Source organism: Neopsephotus bourkii, unplaced genomic scaffold (assembly GCF_033783945.1).
Source record: "Neopsephotus bourkii isolate Nb327-2 ecotype Australia unplaced genomic scaffold, CSIRO-AGI_Nbou_v1 NB_745, whole genome shotgun sequence".
NCBI lineage: Eukaryota > Metazoa > Chordata > Aves > Psittaciformes > Psittacidae > Neopsephotus > Neopsephotus bourkii.
This window is the reverse complement of record NW_026901243.1, coordinates 3,002,336-3,022,494: the sequence shown is the minus strand read 5'-3', so window position 1 is coordinate 3,022,494 and position 20,159 is coordinate 3,002,336. Positions and strand designations below refer to the sequence as shown.

Genomic DNA, 20,159 nt, shown 5'->3' with positions numbered 1-20,159 from the left:
CACACCTCCTCAGTGTCTGCGTTGAAAACCACAGCCAGAGAATGTTTAAATTCCAATAGGGAAAAAATACTGCATTTGAATATACAGTTTTTTAAACTGCTCAGAGAGAAGAGCTATATATTTAAAACTGCTCGTCAATATCACATCTTTTGATATTAAAAGGAATTTGCAACAGTGAGACTTAAATTCCAGTTGATGTCAAGCCTGTGTTTGCTGGCCTTCATGAATAGCTGCAACATACACCTCATCAACCGGACACCTTGTTGCTTTACTTTCCCCCATCACTTGGTTTTCTGCATTTACACACTTCACTAGAAGGGAATAAATTCAAATTAACTAACGGAAAAAAAAAAAAAAAAAAGGTAGGATAGGTAGAAAATAGCTCAGGTGCTGCCTATTGCCAATACTTTAAAAAATACTATTAAAAATAAATCCACAGGTATTTTGCTCATTATACCAGGCATAACTCCTGAGCCCATTTGGGCTGATGAGGCAGACAAGAACAGCTATTCCACATTTTGGAATAACTCACCCATTTTACCAGAATCTCCTATTCTTGACACTATAAAAGCTACTTAGAGATTCCTGCAATATCGGTCAGGCACATTTTTGCAAACTGTTTTTTTTTTTTTCTAGTAGAAAAATGTTTAGACAACTGAGCACAAAAAGCTTTCAATCTCATCTTCAAACAAAGGCTACTGAAGGTCCCTACAACCATTAATAGTCTTCTAGCAGCAAGCTGCACCAAGTCATGGTCAAACGCAAAGTGCCAGGTGAGGGAAAGAGCTTGAAATCCAGCCCTGAAACATAAAGGAAAAACCCTGCCATTCAAAGTTACACTGAAATTAATTACACAGCCCTGAACTGTGGGGTTTTGCTCCTACAATCTTCAAGCAGTACCTGCAACAGTGAAACTACAGGAGCCTCATTTCACTTTATACAGTGCTGCAAGTGCACTTTGGGCAATAGCATCAGCTTGACAGTTCGTCCCCTGCACTTAAAGAATTTACATTTTGAAGGCAGCAATGTGCAGAACATTCGTATGGTCCCTTTAGCAAGGTTGCTGAAGCTGTACTATTTCATGAAGCAAATGGGTTTTTAAGAAGTTCAAGACTGAGGCCATTTATTGCTAGCATGCATATTATTCTTCAGAGACTACTCACAGTGCAGAGCAAAACAAAGCTACCAGGGGGAACTTAGGTGGAAAAAACAGATAGCTGTGGGGATAAGAATATTTACAAGGGACTTTGAAAACCAAGTCTGAGTGCCATAAGCAGGGTCTTGAGCACAGGATGGAGACAATGGAAGCATTAGGCAGACATTCAGAAAGCACTCAAAAAAGCAAGGGGAGTAGGTTTGACAGCTGAGTTTGACTAGACTGCCAGGAGCAGGGCTGAAATACCCAGCATTAACCATGGTACAAACATCCCAAAAGCAAACCTTCATATACACTCCCTGTGGTTGCTTTGCCCTGCAGGTAGTAGGTGCAGGACTCTCAACACAAAAGCAGCAGCCCTAGCACAGTGGGAATGCTGGGTGGCACTGACCTATTCCTCCCTACTCAGTACCTTCTCCTTTGGGAGACAGGAGTGAAAATATACAAAGTGACTCAAAATAAAGACAGCAGGGCATACAGGAGCAGTGACAAAAGGCAGGAGAAGCAAGTCTGCATTTTCTAGCACTAGCTTTTTTGAAATCAGAACAAAGAAAACCAAAACACTTGTGCCTGTATCATTCCTTTGGAAATAATTAGATTCCAGAAGAAACGTAGCTGCCGACACATTCAAAACACCCGTATTATAATTTCTTTATTTGGATGTCTTTGTGCATAGTAATAGAGGCTGAAAACACAAGCCAGATGTGGTAAGAACATGCAACTATGCACCCCAGAGAACTGTCATGTCACATAGCCCTTTTCAACTCTTCACTTAGTTTTACAATGCATATTTTCATCTCTAAAGATACTTGCATGGTTCTTATCCACATAAGAGCCTCTGTACTCAAAGACTCTTCCTGGATCTCTCAGACACTCAGTATATACCTCCTTCATCCCACAGCATGGCATATCGGGATTTTTCCCAGTTAAATCCAGCTGCATAAGCATGGTTGGCAGAGATGCTTCTCACAATGCAGACATGAAACCACTACTGTAGATCATAAGATGACAGTGAAGTCCAGGGTTTTTACAGAAGTGACTACACAAAGAATGGCTTTGTGCTTTAGTTTAGGGTTGTTTTCTTTTTTTTTAAAGATGTTACTACCAGAAACAATAGATGCAAACTAATTAAAAGCAGGACCGTGCATGCTACAGCTCCTTCTTACTCCTCAAGCCCGCCTGATCAATGTTGACTAGGACTTCAGGGCAAAAACTGCTCATCACTAAGTGTTTGGACAATGCCCCAGCCTACAGGGACCTGATCTGTTATTAGTGTATGGCATTAGCTGAACAGCAATGAAATCCCAAACTAAATCCTTCTGGGTACATAGCACAGAACCATCTGAACTCCAGACTCCTCCTATTTAATTCCCTGCTGCTCCTACTTTCCTGGCAGCTCTCTTCAGTTCGATTACCACCTGCTCTCCCCACTCCCCCCTCCTTCACTAATTCGTCATTTCTTTCAGCTCCTCTGTAGCACTAATTATAGAGAAACAATGAAATCTCAAAAGCGTATCAAGCAAGGATTAAGCCAAGCTGCAGCACGATGTGCCACAAGCAAGCTGCTCTTTGGTAGCAGCAGCAGCGTGCCATGCTTCTGGGACCAAACAAAGGCGGGTTTCCATGCTTCTTTGAAGAGCACAGGAAACATAGCAACATGGCCACTTGAGGCTTTGCAGCCTACAATCTGTTTACGGAATTCCAGGGTGGCAAGAGAAGAAAAAGAGAGAAGCTGCAGCAAGGATGCTGACCATATATATTGGCAAGTGAAAGCAAGCATAGAAAGAGATGATGACACCAACAGGGAGTAGAAAATGCCTGTCAAGCAAGTTTTTTAAAGTTTAAGAGCAGGTAACAAATATATGGGGAAAGGCAGACTCACAGAATGGTATGGGTTGGAAGGAGCCTTAAAGAGCATCTAGTTCCAAGCCCCCTGCTATGGACACCTTTCCCTTAAGACCAGGTTGCTCAAAGCCCTGTCCAGCCTGGCCTTGAACACTGCCAGTCATGGGGCAGCCGCAACTAAGGGAAGGGGAAATAAGAGATTTCTCTGCCTTATATAAGCTGCCTTTAATTAGAAAAAACAGCAGAAGGGCTTTTTGTTCACAACTTACACAAACCAACCCTCCCAGCAGATGCAGATCTGCTGCGATCAGAGCCAACCTCAGTCCCATGTGCTGCTCAGCTGCAGCAATACGGGCAGCACTGAGTTAACATTCCTGCGCTCAGTCCGTGCTTGCTCCCCACCTCAAGACACTCTGATCATGGTCAGTGCTGCGGCTCTTTGCCTTCCTCAAGATCAGCTTTCGGAGAAAATTCACTCCCTGGTTAATCTTTTCCAGCATAACAGCTTAGCAAAACAAAGAAAAGTGGGCATGGCCAGATGCTTGCTGCTTTATTCCTGAAAAGCAGGACATCACTTTATTGACGGATGGGGGACTGGGGGTGGGGAGGAGGGAAGAGACCCCAGGTAGGTATTAGGATCCGTTTAACACCCCCTACTTTCACCTCTGTAGGCTCTCAGATACAGTTCCAACCCTTAGGATAGCAGCTGCAAAATTCCTGCATAAGAGGGTCACGACCTACTTTAGGAAACACTGCCTAAGGAGGAAAACATAACCTTTCTAACCCTGCCTTCTTTCATGTTGCTATGATTAAATGGCTCTTTCTGAAATAAAAGCAACCTCAAAAGGGATGAAAACAACCCAAACAAAAAACTCCCCAAGCACTCAGTTACTGAAACCTCATTTTCCAGGTTATCTTCCCTGGATCTATGCTGGACCTTCAACAACCAAAGCTCCATCCTGAACTTCTCCTTGAAAAGCTGAGACAAATTCCCCACAGACATCCACTGCCAGCCTTCAAGGGAAGCTGGATACCATCTCTTCTGCAGTCACTGTCATATAACTTACACAAAGCTTGCTTTTTGGGTTTTGGGGGTGTTTGTTGGGTAACACTGGGATGAATTGCACTGATGCCTCCTCCAAGGCAAACGCAATTGAAGCCAGAGATCCTCTTGGCAGAGATATCTGCTTCAGCAACGGGAAGAGTTATGCCAAATGGTCACAAGACAAGCATCAAATTCTGGCTCTAGAACAGTATTCCCGACCAAGTGCAATGGCAAACTAGCTGCATAGAAAGACTGCGCACAGAACAGTGCTCCCTGAGCTTTAAATCCATCCCACTACTGGAACTGAATTTCAGGTACCCTGGGAGATGTGAAAATTTACCTTTAAAGGTAAGTCAGCCACTCACAAAGCTGTCACAATCACCAGGGACATCTTCCATACCAGTCCTAGAGCATCAGTGTATCAATGTGGTATTAAATTCCCTCTATAGAGAAAATATGATCTTCCAGGGTCAAATTAATGTTACAAGCAATTTTGGTTAGAAGAAACCCTGAAGGCCTTTAGCCCACTCCACTGCTAAAAGGTAGATGCCCAGTTAGGTCAGGTTCTTCAGCATCAAATTCAGTCTGATTTTGAATATCTTTAACCATACGTATTTCTACAACCTTTTTGGCTATTCCTGTGTTTGACCATCCATATGGTAAAAGGTTTTTTTTTTCACCTCACCAACTAACCAGATTTCCCAACACTACTCACAACTGTGGCCTTTCACTGTGCATCTCTAGAGTCCAGCTTCATCTCTTCTATAAATTCACACCAGATCACTGAGACAGCAACAACATCCCCCCCCCTTAGCTCGCTCTTCTAGGGCTGAAGAAATCCATCTCTCCCAGCCTAGCCCTGTAAGTCACATTCCCAAATCTTCTTCAGCATGAGGCCATGCTCAGCTAAACACCCCTGCACAACCCTGCCCCTCTGCTTTCACCATTCCCCAGCAAACACACAAGCTCTCTATTTTTAAATGAGATCTGGAATCTATCTGCCACTATCTGGAGTGTGGTGCCAGAAAGCCTCTCGTGACGCAGGCTCTGTTTATAATTGTGCCCCCGGGTTTTCCTCTTATGAACAATGCACACAAAACACTTCCCTGCAAGGCTGCTCTGCACCAAGCAACGGTTTTCAGGTTCCAGGTATCCAGTTTTGGGTACAAAAAGATTAAAAATTAGAACCATGTTCTGTGAGCTCTGGCATGTCTCAAAGGGTTTGGTTTACACCCTGTTCGTTACATCAGTTACCCTGGTTAATTAAACCACCCTGTTGCAATTAGCTGCAGAAGCATTCAGAATTAGACAGTCTGCTTCACTCCAGATCTTTTCATGCAATTACACATCTATAATAACAATGAACAGAAGGTCCAGCCGTGGAATCACATGCACACACACGCTAAGGGCTGTTGGTCAAGGATGTGACATTAATGGTCCTCGCTCCAGATCACAGAGACAGAACACCCAAAGCCCAGGAAACCTTTAATGCTTTGTAACACAGGCTTAGTATTTACACCTGGCACTGGAGGCACAGGGACAGCAACCTCTATCTACGGGTGCTTCAGCTCTTTGACAGCCTCATGCCAAGTTGCTGTGGGAGCCTTGCTCTATGGTTATTTGTTGCAAGGACAATACAGTAATAAAACAAGAAGCTACAAGACTGGGAACAGAATTTCTTAAGTGTTGTTACAGAACACAGTGCAGATACAGATCTAATTAAATCAGAAATTCAATTCCAGATTACAAACTCAGACTGATCTGCCATTGTTTGGTCTATTTGCTATGAAAGCAAAGTTTTCCCTCTATTTTCTCCACCTTGCTTAAGGTTTATGGTGAGAAAAGAGTCCTTTTGCAAAGAATAAGCCTCCTCTAAAAGCAAGCTAGCAAAAAGCCTCTCTTCAATTCACAGTCAGCTCAGTACAGGGTAGAAATACTTCTTTCCCCAAGTAGGACTTAGTAAGAAGAGTCCACTGGATGTCAAAAGTCTTCCTGGCACATGCCCCACGGTTCAGGAAGAGTGAAGTAATGCAATGTTAACAGTCCTTGAATAAAATACGGTTACAGTTCTTCAAGCAGTCTCCCCACTATGTGCCAAATTCCTACTACAAAATGGAAGCTGCAATCCACATTCACAGTTACAGATTGCATCAATAAAACCAAAGGGAATTGGTAATGGCACTCAGATGTATTCTTACTACTGTGACAGACAGGACAAAAAAAAAGTCTACTGACAGTAAGGAGAAAGGTTTCACAGGAAATTGTCATCTACTCAGTCCAGTACCGCAGGAAGAGTGTTGCAAACTTTAATGATGCAAGAAGAATTGAAGTTATGCCCCTGAATCAGCATGAGGATCGCTTGGGTGCTTCCAGCACTGCTCAGAGGGAACCCAAGCAACAAGTCAACTCTTAAAGCACTGCTGTTAGAAACACTGCAAGCAACAGCAAATAGGGGGAACTCAGCCAGTTTTGTTCCGTCCCTGGTGGGAAAACCTGGGGGAAACTAAAGCAGCAGCAGAGCAACACAAGGCCAAGACCACAAAAGAGCTACAAAATGACAAGCAAATGGAGCTCCCCTCCCACCCTGACACAGGGAGTGCAGATACACACCTACCCCCAGAAGTTCCCAGAGCTGCACCAACACAGCCACATTCACTCCCAGACACCTTTCCACCACTCATTCCTGATACGGATTTACTATGAATGGTATTTCCTGTAGTGGGAAGAACCAGGGCTTTATGTTTATTTCTCCACAAGCTGAAGGATGACACAAGCACAGTGCAAGATGGCAATACCCTATTTAAAACCCTGGCAGAGGTAGTAAGAGGCCAGGTTTAACCTGACGCACCCTGTCTCGTGTATCTACAGTGAAGGTAGAAAAATATTGAGTAGAGAAGAGGGAAAGAAATACTTGCTAATACAGCACAGGGAAGAAATAAATCATCTATTATAATAAATAAGCCTACGCAAAGCCAGAAAGCAAAAGCAGATTTGACTGAACTGTTGTCAGGAAGCCAATTTTAAAGCCTATGGGGAGGGGTTAGAGGAAAACAAACCATCCCCACTCACTGCATATCACAGCGTAAGTACACACTACACATGAGAACACTGCACTATGTGTGTGCAGCAGTCCTACAGGCAGGCATAATAGCTAAACTCCACATTTACATGAGTAGCTGTTCTCTTCTTTCTGGAAAAAAAAAAAAAAAAAAAAAAAGCTCGACCCCGTTTTAAAGAAATTATACTAAAACTTTGCATTTCCATGCAGTCAATGTCAAAATGTCCCCCCGCCCTTCAACATGGCATAAATCACATCACTAAAGTTAGCAGCATGTTCATTCCTCTTTCAGGCTCACCTTGAGCACAGCCAAGTGCTGCGAACATTAAGCTGGGTTCAAGCCAAAGGTGACTGCAAGTACATGAAGACATGGAGCATGTGCTGGGCACCACATTGAGAAAAGGTAATAATTGGGAGGTAGTACGTCCAGGCACAGAATTAAGAATTCAGCACAAATAACTTCTATTTCACACCAGCACATCTGATGACTACAGTCTAGACCTTTTAATGAGAGTTGGAAGAACAGAAAAAGCACAGTTATTACTTGTGAAATTCTGTTTGTTTCATTTAAATTGCAGGTGTATCTCTTTGTAATGACCTCTGATCATGTATTTCAGTACAGCCAGAGCTTGAGTAGTTTACAATGCTGTGCAAGTTAAGGCCATTTATTTCAAACAGTACTCGCACACAAGGGATTTTATGTTGCTAAGACTCAATTACATGTCTTCCCCAAAGCCTGAGAATCTTTGCTCGGTCATTTCATGTCAGTACCTGCAATGTCCCACAGACAACTAATATTCCAGCATTAATCCAGCATACTCAAAGAATTTCAGAAAATAAGCAGCACATTTCTGAAACTCAGCTATCCAATTAGAAATACAGCCAAACTATTTGAGCTGCATACAAACGTGCTGACAGTGAATTATTTACCATCTTGATGAGAGCTCTCCCTGTTGAAAATACCACTGAAAGCCACGCATTGTGTTCAGAGCTCAGAGGTTCCTGCCCATGTAAGACAATGTCCCGCACAGTGCTGCCGCGACTTGTTTAAATGTATTTCCCCTACAGTGGTCCAGCAACACGGAAACACTTGACGCTGAAGACTTAACTGCCCAGGTCATTCAGTTGTCAGTATCCAGTTCACTTATAAGAACTCCAGTACTTTCAGAGGCACCAGAACTGACATGCAGTAGCATCTGCAGGTACATCTCTCCATGGCCCCATGAAACTCACCATCATAAATAAATTACGCTCTGTAGAGAGAGCTACAGCTACCGTAAACTGCACAACTCAATGCCAAGGTTTCTGCAGAAAGGAAGGGAAGTCTTATGGAAATTTTCACCCCACTCCACACCGCATTGTTCTCTCAAAAACCCTTTTGCTATCTTTTAGGTTCTGAACACAGAAAAACATCATCTGTTTTCCCACCTTTGACAAGCATTCAGGTTGGGAATTGTTACAGGCTAAGCACAGAAGTGACACTTTTGGAGACAAAATGGTCATCCTGTCAATATAAGGACTGGAACAGAGACTGAGGAATAGGACTGGCCATGCAAAGGCTGTCAGTAAGACATCTGACAAAATTATCACCAGGTCACTTTGCTGTTTGATTTCACCTATGAGCTGCTTCACCTGAAGTCACCATTTTACAGTCTACACCACAGAGCCAAGCTTTCAGCTGCCTCCCTACTGCTAAGTGGTGCTAAATACAGCCAAGAGCTACAGCCACTGGACTCTACACTAGAAGAAGAGATGCAAGGGGAAAAAATAAATGCAAGTGAAAGCCACTGGCCACAGATGGTAGCAGCAGAGAGAAAGATTAACAGGGACTAGCATCAGCCTATCTGATATCCTCCCCAACATTTCCACTGCAAACATCAAAGCATGGAAGAGATGGTGCTATTGTTGACTGTATGCCTGACCTCTTACAACCCCTAGAACTGAATCATAGAATAGAATCACAGAATCAATACCCCAAATTAGCTCAAACTAGCACACATTCCCATCATACCCTTAAACAGGTATGATTTAACCTGAAGCCCACCTCAATAAAAGGACAGAAACACTACTTACACACTGGTGGTCCACAGGAAAGAGACCAGAACCTCATCAGAAAATACAAACACTCTCTGGTTGCACAAGGCCCTCAGGTGATTTGGGGAACACCTCTGAAACCCTTTTGCCCACAGCACTAACTACACTAAGCTCCAAAGGGCCAGTTACACAAGTCCTGTGTGACCCACCACATTTACTTAAGATGCTATTAGCATGCCTAAATTAGATTTTCAGTTTGAAACCAATTATAATTTATTTGATTTCATGCCAACATCTGTGGCTAATTTAAAGGGCACTGCAGCTATGCAGTGTTAATGCTACATGATGGAAAGCAGGCTCAAACATCTCATTTCCTAAAACAGTAATATTACTGGAGAAAGTTTATCCTTCCCTTTTAATCACTGTCAGTTGTCTTTATGGTATATACATCAATGTAAATATCATGCTAGCTGTCATCAGGTATTACCAGGGCTCAAAATGCAGCCTCAGTACAGCAGTCCAGCCAGCACTCTCCTTTTCCCTCCCAACCTTTATCTCTGAACTCTGCCTCAAATATAATTGTCAACTGTAGAGGATATTTTATTTGGCCAGGATTCCACTAAACAGAACAATCTGTCTGCATACAGTGCAGATGTTTGATAGTACAGTGGCTATTTTAGGTAAATAAGCTTTTAAGTACCCATTATGTCCTCTCTTGAAGGCTATTATCCTTTCTTTTCAGAGAATAGCTTGATCTAATAAGTCTTTTTTGTGTCTGCTGATGTGTTCAGCACACAGGATCAGCCTACTGGTTAAAAATTTCATTTTTCACGCACGAGTAGCAAGAACCATCCTGAGCCCTACGATCTGGACAAATAACTGTGCTTAGGCTGCTAGCTCACCAGCCTCTCAGCTGTTCAAATACAGATTGGCATCAGCAAGTTGTTCAACAGGAAGAGAGTTCATGCTCAGGATGCTTCTTCCAGTGAAGTACAGTTTGCTGGAAGTCAATACCAAGGTATTTCTCAGCTGTTAATAGCAAGTTATTTAATAGACAGCACTTGGCATCTTCAGCGACCCTTTCTACTTTAGTGAAGGGATGGAAGTTACAACCTCAGCTTTCAGTGTGCTTGGTGCACTACCTCACAAGGTCAGAGACAGAAAGAGGTTCACAAAGAACTGGCATAAGGGGTAAAATTCTTACAGGTGAGGACATAACATGTCAAGCTTCCAAAGGACTCAATTTTCATTAGCAGATCTTAAGGAATCATAAATCAGAGATGTTTGTAGGCAACACATTTAAGGTTTAGAGACAGCATAAATTTCAAGCTGCAGCTCTCCCAAGACATCACTGAAAGTATCTCCTTGCAGATACCAGCTGAATGTAAAGCAGGCAGCGTAGGGAAAACACCTATAGAGCTATAGAGACATGCAATAAAAGAAAAGGCATTGTTAATTCCCACTGTCATAGGAAATCCATTAAGCAGCTGTTTCATACAGCGATGACAGGGTCACATGGAGCTTTGAGTGTTTAATAGAACGTGTGCCTGTAATTCCCCCATGTGCCATTTCAAACACAAGCATTCATTAATTTGGTACAGGGATTATACAATTTGGCATTGGCTATAACATGGAACTGGACTCCACATCCCTGCGAGTCTTTTCTACCTCTACCTCTCAGCAAAATAAGTGAGAGTAGCTTTCCAGTTTTGTCCTGAAGACTGACACAATGAAATCCACCCTGGGCGATTTCGCAGGAAAGGTGTTTACCCAATGACAAGAAGCACAGTCTTTTAATTTATGAGTTTTTAAGCCATCAAGATGACCTAATATTGTGTTTCCTGCCTGAAGTAGGAGGTAGCCCCAAATTCCTGACTGCTATTTCAGCTGCCCCCCCCTTACATCAACAGGTATCAGCATTGAACCCAGACAGATAATTTCCCTAAGATAAATATTCTCTAAGCCCTCTCATCCCACAACCATAAGCTTGTGCTCTCACTTTCTAAATGCCATCATAGAACCATAGAATGGTTAGGGTTGGAAAGGACCTTAAAATCATCAAGTTCCAACCCCCCTGCCATGGGCAGGGACACCTCGCTCTAAACCATATCACCCAAGGCCTCATTCAACCTGGCCTTGAACACTGACAGGGATGGAGCATTCACAACCTCCCTGGGCAACCCATTCCAGTGCCTCACCACCCTAACAGGAAAGAATTTCCTCCTTATATCCAATCTAAACTTCCCCTGTTTAAGTTTTAACCCGTTATCCCTTGTCCTATCACTACAGTCCCTAATGAAGAGTCCATCCCCAGCATCCCTATATGCCCCCTTCAGATACTGGAAGGCTGCTATGAGGTCTCCACGCAGCCTTCTCTTCTCCAGGCTGAACAGCCCAACTTCCTCAGCCGATCTTCATATGGGAGGTGCTCCAGTCCCCTGATCATTCTCGTGGCCCTCCTCTGGACTTGTTCCAACAGTTCCATGTCCTTTTTATGTTGAGGACACCAGAACTGCACACAATACTCCAAGTGAGGTCTCACGAGAGCAGAATAAAGGGGCAGGATCACTTCTTTTGACCTGCTGGTCACACTCCTTTTGATGCGGCCCAGGATATGCTTGGCTTTCTGGGCTGCAAGCATGCACTGCCGGCTCATGTTCATTTTCTCATCGACCAGCACCCCTAAGTCCTTCTCCGCAGGGCTGCTCTGAATCTCTTCTCTGCCCAGCCTGTAGCTGTGCCTGGAATTGCTCTGACGCAGGTGTAGGACCTTGCACTTGGCATGGTTAAACTTCATGAGGTTGGCATCAGCCCACCTCACAAGTGTGTTAAGGTCCCTCTGGATGGCATTCCTTCCCTCCAGTGTATCAACCGAACCACACAGCTTGGTGTCATCGGCAAACTTGCTGAGGGTGCACTCAATCCCACTGTCCATGTCAGCGATGAAGATGTTAAACAAGACCGGTCCCAACACCAATCCCTGAGGGACACCACTCATTACAGGTCTCCATCCGGACATTGAGCCATTGACCACAACTCTTTGTGTGCGGCCATCCAGCCAGTTCTTTATCCACCGAGTGGTCCATCCATCAAATTGATGTCTCTGCAATTTAGAGACAAGGATGTCGTGTGGGACAGTGTCGAACGCTTTACACAAATCCAGGTAGATGACATCAACTGCTCTACTGCTGTCCATCAGTTCTGCAGCCCCATCATTTTCCACTACTCTCTGCATTGTGTTCAAAGCTTCTTTTTTCCGAATAGATGGAACAAGCCCTGGAACCTAAGAAAACAGACTTGCAATCCCCTAAAGACAAAAAATGAGCAAAAGCCTAACTTAGACCAAATAAAAAATGAAAATGCACAACTTGCCGAACAATAACTACTGTTAAACTAATGTTTAGGAAAACTTCAGTTTTATAAAACATACAAGATCTAGCAATCTCAGGCACCAACCACAAGCATGTCAATGCAATTCCATATTCATAACTAGTTTTGCAGAACTTTTTCCTACTTCCAGCACCCTCCCCTCTAACAAACCACAAAACTTATCCATTAACTCTGCTCTAAGAATAAAGGAAACTCAAATCCTTCCACACAGTAAGTGAGCAGAGGGTACCACAGGCCAAGCCACGTGCTCAGTCAAATGTCACCAGAAGTGAGGCAGGGTACTCAAGATCAAAATTTCACTCTGCAGTTTTAACTTAATCCACAATTCTGTGGATGGATGAAAAGGAAACATCATCCTCCCACATGGCTTTATTATTAAGAAGGTGCCAGCAGTAAAAAAGAGTAAAGTTTATGCTTGTATTACCATTCATGACTATAAAGCAGTGACATTTTAGTAAAACCCAAGGAGAATTCACTGCAGTAAGAGATAATCACTGAAGTATTTCAACTCGCACTATTCTTTAACAGCTGCTCATACCTCTTCTCTCCAGGAAGAATTTACATAGGCTCAGTTCCTGCCTGAATGAAATAACCATTCGGGAGAATGCTATAAAGTCACTTTAGCATAAAACAGTGAAATGAAACAAAACAAGAAATTTTTCTCTCCCCCACCCCCAACTCAGTAGCTCTCAAGACAAAACGGATGGAGCAGAAAATTGAAATTTGGCAAGAAATTAAAACCTCATTCAGAAGAGCTCTTCTGTATTCCCTCAAAAATGCTTTTTAATTTGACTGAATTAGAAGAGTTTGCAAGTGTTGTTTCACAAGCATGCAGTATAAGCTGTATAAAACTTTAAGGGGTGGGAGGTGGAAGAAAGATTTAGCTAATTTGCTGAGAAAGTCAATCAGCGCTCCAAGTTTACTCTGTACTTCATTCATGGATGGGATTCATGAAGCTTTTAAGACTTGAAGACAACTGTCCCCTGCAGCGTGCAGAACCAAAGAGATGCAAGAAATCCTTGCGCAATGTGTCAGACTAGTTTTGTGGAGATTGATAAAAAACCAAATGGGTTTTTTCCCCAGGGTGGAATTTCTCTTAATTGCAACAAAATCTGTGTTAAGCAAAAATTCTGTGTGCAGTAATGCACATGAGAAAACAGCAATCTTTAAGAACCTTGGGGAGTGGTGAAAGAAGGGACTCAGGAAAAGATAAAAGTTGTTGTATGTCGTAGTTATTGAGTAGGAGTGAAAAGAAACACTGGATTTTTCCTTTTGGCACTCAGATCACTGTAAAATCCTACCTGCTTGTATTACATGACAGGACCACATAATCTGGTTAAATACAAGGAATACATGGGTTCTGATGATTAACTTGAGAATCCCAAACATGAGCAGTGTTTTGAGGCAAACTCCACACTCAAGCAACTTAAGGGATCAAGCTTAATCCCATACTAAGGTCAGTCTCTGTATTAGTACACAAGAGGAACATGAAAAATACTGAGGCAGCATCATGCCCTAGTAAGATACCTGTATCTCTGCTGTCACTTAGCTGTACTGTCACCAATTTGTTACAGTGACCTTGTCTTACTCAACTCAGACAAGTTTGATTTTCTTAATACAGCTTCCTACATTATCATATGCATTATTTTGCACATCAGAGGTACCACATCTCCTCTCACACACCCATGAGCAATGACCTTCTGGTCAAGAGCCTGGCCTGCCTGTCAGCCAGAGACTTAACCCTGCTGCAGACTTTCCTGCACAGCTGCCAGAAAAACAGACAGAGCTTCATAGTTTTTTAGAAATATCAAGGCTGAACTCCCTTAGGTGAAGTCACAGGAAACTGCATCAACTTTGAGAGCCAAGTTCTTCCGATCTGCATCTCAGTTGTTTGACTCTAAAGGGAGTACAGGGTAATAGGCTAAACTCATCTGGAAAGTCCCAGGATCCTGAGATTTCAAAGATTTTGCAATGCCAAATTTCACTGCTCCAACAGCTATTCTTCTACACCCACAAAGCTCTCAAGTCTGTCTCTCCATATTAAGAAAGTTTAATAACAACAAGTTTACAAGCATTCCATTAGCATGTCCACAGCTAAATTTACTGCCACAGAGATTTATAACTGATATAGTGCATTTTTAGGGAAAACTTCCAAGAAAATTTGACCGAAATGCAGATTTTCATCATTTACTAACACAATTAGCAAAAGGTCTCTGTTATTGCCCATCATTTTAAATAGCTCCAACTTTCATTAAAAGATTACATCTCTAGACACTGACTTGGTGGGCAAGCTGCTAACACTCAGAAATAAAGCAGATGCTGCCAAGTTTAAATAGACAAATGTTCTGGGGAAGAGTTGATTCTCTCCAAGACTTTTTCATCTGCAGAAGGAAGAAGCCTCCCAGGCGTGCATTTCTCAGCCAGCATATACACCCCTCAGGTGTGCTCAAGAGCACAGCACATTCACATTTCCCAGCACCAGCCAAGATATTTGCATTAAGTTTAAACTATTTAAATAGTATTCTTGAGAAATTAAAATGTTAAACCTTAACCAGTCCGGAACCTAGAAGTACTGGAAGCAACTGCCACAGGAAATTGTGAACTACTTCTACATGAAACACCCTGTGTAGTTTTTTTCTTACTACCCCCAAATAGCCAAAAGCAGCAGGAACTATCTCTGCCCTCCCCTCAAATAAGCTGCAAGGCAGCCACACCACTTCACTAAGAACGATGTATTCTTCCCAGCCAGCTTCTTCCACCACTGCTTGCCTTTATATGTCCTCAGTTTGCTTCCTTATGCATTTTATCCTCCTTCCTATCAAAGAGCAAACAACAGAACACTAAACAAAGACACGCACAACTAAACACCTTTTGAAGACCGACTCTAATTTAGTCCTGTTCTAGTAGGGCGATAGTATCAAAGGTCTTAAAGAAAGGAGATGTGCCAGGTATTCAAAGGAAGGGTAGACTGGATGCAGGAGTAACCTGGCTATTCAGTCTCACTCAGGAATACACAAGAAGATATATTAGTCTGCATCCAACCAGCTGAGAACCCGTGGTACTAAGAATCACCCACAAGTGCCCAAGCAGACCACAGTACTACGAATGACCTCTAGCATTTTTTTTTTACATAGATCTACCTTTGCCCAAAGTTGATTTTATACAAGCTTTAACAGAATGCAAAACAAAAAAGGCTTTTCTACTAGCTTTAAGAGGAAGAAGTTTACAAATGAGTACACAAAGCAGATCTTCCAATGAACTAACAAGCCTGAATACTGGGAATATAGTGTAGGCATTAAATTTGTTTAGCTAGGCTAGGGAGGAGGAGTGGGAATCCCCGATGAAATGCTAAAACAAAACATATGGCACCAAGACTGAAGTCTAAACACTCCATTTAGTCCTCCGGCAGTTACATACGCTGTAACATTTTTCCTGAATGGGTTTTAAATAGTTAGGCCTATGAAACTGGCTGCAGCTAGCACATAAGACTCAAAGGTACCAATAACACCACACTAAAAAAACAAAACAAAAAAAAACAAACTCAAAAGTTGCCATTGAACTTCCATGCTTCCCACTCCAGTTTTTACATCCAAAGACTCTGATCATACCTGGTGAGTACTTACAGGCTTCTCTGTTTCAATGGCAGTGCTTTTTCAGAACAGAAGATAGCTACACCAGCACAAGATGGGCAAATAAATTTGGGGAAGCAGAAATCTTAAGCTTAAGAAGTTCCTCTATACCTGCAAAAGACAATTTTCTCCTGCACAGGCATACATATGTACAGCTTGCAATGAACATAGCTAGAAATCTAAATATTCAACTCCAAAAGATCCATGCATTTGAAAGCAAAAGCTACATGAACCACAGTCATTAAAAAAACCTAATCATTCAGGAAACAGCTACTTCAATTTTCAATTTAAGCTTGATTTCTGAGGGGATAAGAAACTCCCACCACATCTGTTCATGCAGCCTGCGCTGTCCTTATCGCTACGAAGGAATCTGTCAGGGGAGAAAGGGCACAGGAACAGAGCAAGGGAGCACTCCCACCACTAATTTATCTTCTGTTTCTGGCACAGACTGCTCACAGCAAAGAGGATGCTCCTAAATCAAACAGCCAAAGCCAGAACTGCTCTCATCTTTCCAGAAAAGTAGCAAAATGAGAATGACCCAGTTCCAACCAACTTCACTACTGCTACCAGCGTTTCCAACAGGAATTTATGGATCCGAGGGAACCTGTGTGTGCAAGGAGCCGATCAGCACAAGCAGCATGAGGTAGAATTCTTTTTCTCAGGCTTCAAAAAGGAGACTGCAGCGATTTATATGCAATCCACGCTTAGAAGACCACCTTCCCAACCACCAGCACAGACTACATTTTTCTTTTTACATGAAAATTTACATGTCTCAGAGGCAGTATTCACCTGCAAAGACTATCACTACTCTAGAGGCACATTTCACAGAAATGCTTTAGAAATTGCTTCTTTGACCCCACCTCCATTTTATCTTTTTTGACAAGAAAGTCAGGTTCTGATCCTGAGCAAGGTTCCTTGATTCAGTGTACTAGAAGTTATTTAAGCCTGAGGAGGCTACTCAGCCATTACTAACACTAACCAAGCATAATCACAGGCATTAATCTATACCTTTGTAATTGCCTGAGTCATTCCCAGTGGTGAGTAATCCTTTAGCCAGAATGAAGAGGGCAGTTTCATAGAAGTTCTCTTCACAGGTTCCTGCACCAAAATGGTATGGAGCCATCCACATCAAATAAAGACCACATATGGCTATTTTCAGACAAAACCAGTACAAATTAAGGAATTAAACTACCCATGGCTTTATTTTATCCTGATGTGGAAAAAATAGCTGAGCTGGTAACCTACTAAATGGTGGACTCTAAAGAGCAACATTTCTCATCAGGAAACATGTTAAATCTTTTGAAAGCACCAGTGCAAGATTCACCTCTTTCCACACCAGGATGTCTCTTTGTTCCCTGCTGAAAGACTTTTACAGCTCCACAGAAGAGAGCTGAAGAGAAAAAAAACCCCACATCAACCCTTGAGGCTTACAGGACACATGAAGCAGGAGGCAAGGCAGTCCAGCTCAGTTAACACAGTGACACTGCGTCCCACAAATCATATACATGCTAGGAAGGTTGCGTCACATCTCCATCCAGGACGCTGGCAGACACACCAATGTTTGAAATGAGTAAGGGGGAGGGGGGAAGGGAAAGTTAAAAAGAGAAACCATATGTTTGCAATACACACATTTCAGTGTACACTCCATTACACACCAGAATGCCAACACAATCCTTCAGCAACCAGGCAACATCCAGAAACTCAGTTTACAGAGGGGCAGGGGAAAAGACATGGAAGAAATTAAATACTTCTCTCTTGATTTCTCCTAAAGTTCTGCCAGTTAACATGAGAAGACAGAACATCGCTGCTCCTCCTAATACTTTGAGGCTGCAGGATATGTGTCCCCAGCAGCAAGTTCTCCTAAGTGCAGAAGTGCATTTATATTCCCTTTTGTTCCCATCCCACCCTGCTCCCCAGCTACAAAGAGGCAGACTGTCCATTTGCGCCAGCTCAAATCCTTGCTTTGTGCTACCAGAACATCCATTTGCAGGCTCCCAAAAAGTATTTTCTACACTTTCTACACACACAGCCCAGGTCCCTTTCCCAGAAAAAAATGGGTGGCAGGTTCACCTCCTTTCTCCCAGCAGGTTTATCTCCTGCTCCTCAAAGAGCCTGAACATCATCGTCGTCAGGGTTCATTTTCCAAAGGAGGTTTAAAGGGTTTATCTGCAAGATTAAATCTTACGGGGAGTTTGTCTGCTTCCTAAAGCACTGCTGCTCCCACTGAGCAAAGGGAAAGGACAAAGCCTGATCCTACAGGGATCTCCAGAAGGATTTCCCCCCCTCCACAGCTTTAGTTCCTTCCTACTTTTAAACAATGCCAAGAATCTAATCTCTTAAAACAGTATTCTCACAAACTCTCCCACCCTCCTTAACACAGAACAAGCCTCCCCATGAGGCAGAGATGGAAGGCCTGGGCATGATAGCGCTATGTCATTCATAAAACTTCAAATAAAAGCACTCCACAGAGACTACTCTAAAAATTAACCTCCTTCCTTCAGGAGCCTTTTGGCCAGGAGCCTGCCCTGCCACCTCCTGCTTTATTTCATGCCTGCGGAGGGCAGAGCAAGACAGGAGGCACTGACCTTAAGAGTCACTTGTGGCACCACCTCAGATGTGTCACACACTCACCCTAGAGCAATATATCCCTCAAATACACACCCTGGCAAAATGGTTGACAGAGCCAATAAATCAGTACAGCGGGAGGCCTTTGGTTACTGTGCAGTCTGAAGTCAAGAGAGAGTGAGGAAGGGGAAAAAAAAATAAATCATTTAATGGAGAGAGCAAGGGCTGGGGCTTCAAGCTGCAAGGACAATGAATGAAAATGCACAGCAGCAGCAAAAACCCTGGATAAAAGGCTCGTTCAGCAGAACTACAAAACCCCGGAGCCCCCTGCACAGACCAAAGCAATGCTGGGTTCCGAAACTGTTAGCAGAGAGGTGGTTACCCTCCCAAAACGAGTGTGGGTGCCCTAGAAGGAAAGCACCCCTGTAAGCTGCAGTTTGCTCCTGCATACAAGGGTGACAGGCAGACAGAAGGGCCCCAACAATGTGGACGATACCTTTCCCGCTCACCACAGCGTGAGGATATACGCACCCCCATAAAGGAGCGGGGAGCAAAGGTTTGAGGTATCCCCTGCCTGAGGGGTCCACCCCAAACTTCTGCTACGGATGGGGCAGAACCATGCCCCGCTCTGTGGGTCCCGCACACCCGGGGGGGATTACAGCCCCCAACACACGCACAGGGTGGCTGCAGAAATGGAGCCCCAGGCCCGTACCCAACCCGTGTCGTGCATGTGTGTGTCCCCAAATACGCACACCCCAATGAAGGGCGACCGGGACCCACAGACTCCCCCATCGGAGTGGGTATAGACCCCCACACCACATATCGCCGTCGCAAATGAGGGGAGACGGGAGAGACCTCTCCTCAGTGAAGGGTCTCCCAGACCCTCACACCCCACAGCGGGGCGCAGACCCCCCTCACACCCTCCACATATACACACCGCCGGGAAGGGGAGACACGGACACACACAGCCCCACTCCTTGACGGGGCTGTGGGACAGGATCCCCTCTCAGCTGAGGGGGGTCAAACCCACACACACACTTCCTTCAGCGGAGAGATACCCCCCGGCCCCACACCCCCCTCACCCCCTCCACCGTGCGCACAGACGCCGTGTGACGGCCGAGCGCCCCCGTCCCGCCCTGCCGCCGCTCACCGATGACCTCCTGCAGCTCGTAGTCATCCTTGTTGATGGACCAGGGCAGCGCGCTGGGGTCCTCGGCCATGGCCGCGCCGCGCCCGCCGCCAGCCCGCCCTCCGCGTCGCGAGGAGGAGCGCCGCGCAAGAGCGAGGAAGCGGAGAGGCGCTGCGCTACCCCGCGCCAACCGACCCCCAGCCGAGCCCCCGCCAGCAGCGACTCCCGCCTCCGCCGCCGCCTGCCGCTACCGCCGGCCAAACTTTGCCTGCTCCCTCCACCTGCCCATGCCCAGAGCGACCTGACGT

General features: G+C 44.2%; 1 protein-coding gene across 2 annotated transcripts in view; it reads right to left on the bottom strand.

The window, feature by feature from the left end:
• Nucleotides 1-20,159, bottom strand: part of OXSR1 (oxidative stress responsive kinase 1) — a 92,316-nt gene that overhangs the window by 71,883 nt on the left and 274 nt on the right. The window contains exon 1 of one of the 2 annotated variants that reach the window (XM_061354809.1): nucleotides 19,873-20,150. The exons of the other annotated variant lie outside the window; for it this stretch is intronic. Coding sequence (XP_061210793.1) covers nucleotides 19,873-19,942 — 70 coding nt within the window. The 5' untranslated portion in view covers nucleotides 19,943-20,150. Of the gene's footprint in view, nucleotides 1-19,872; nucleotides 20,151-20,159 lie in introns of those variants that run through there. 2 annotated transcript variants of the gene reach the window in all.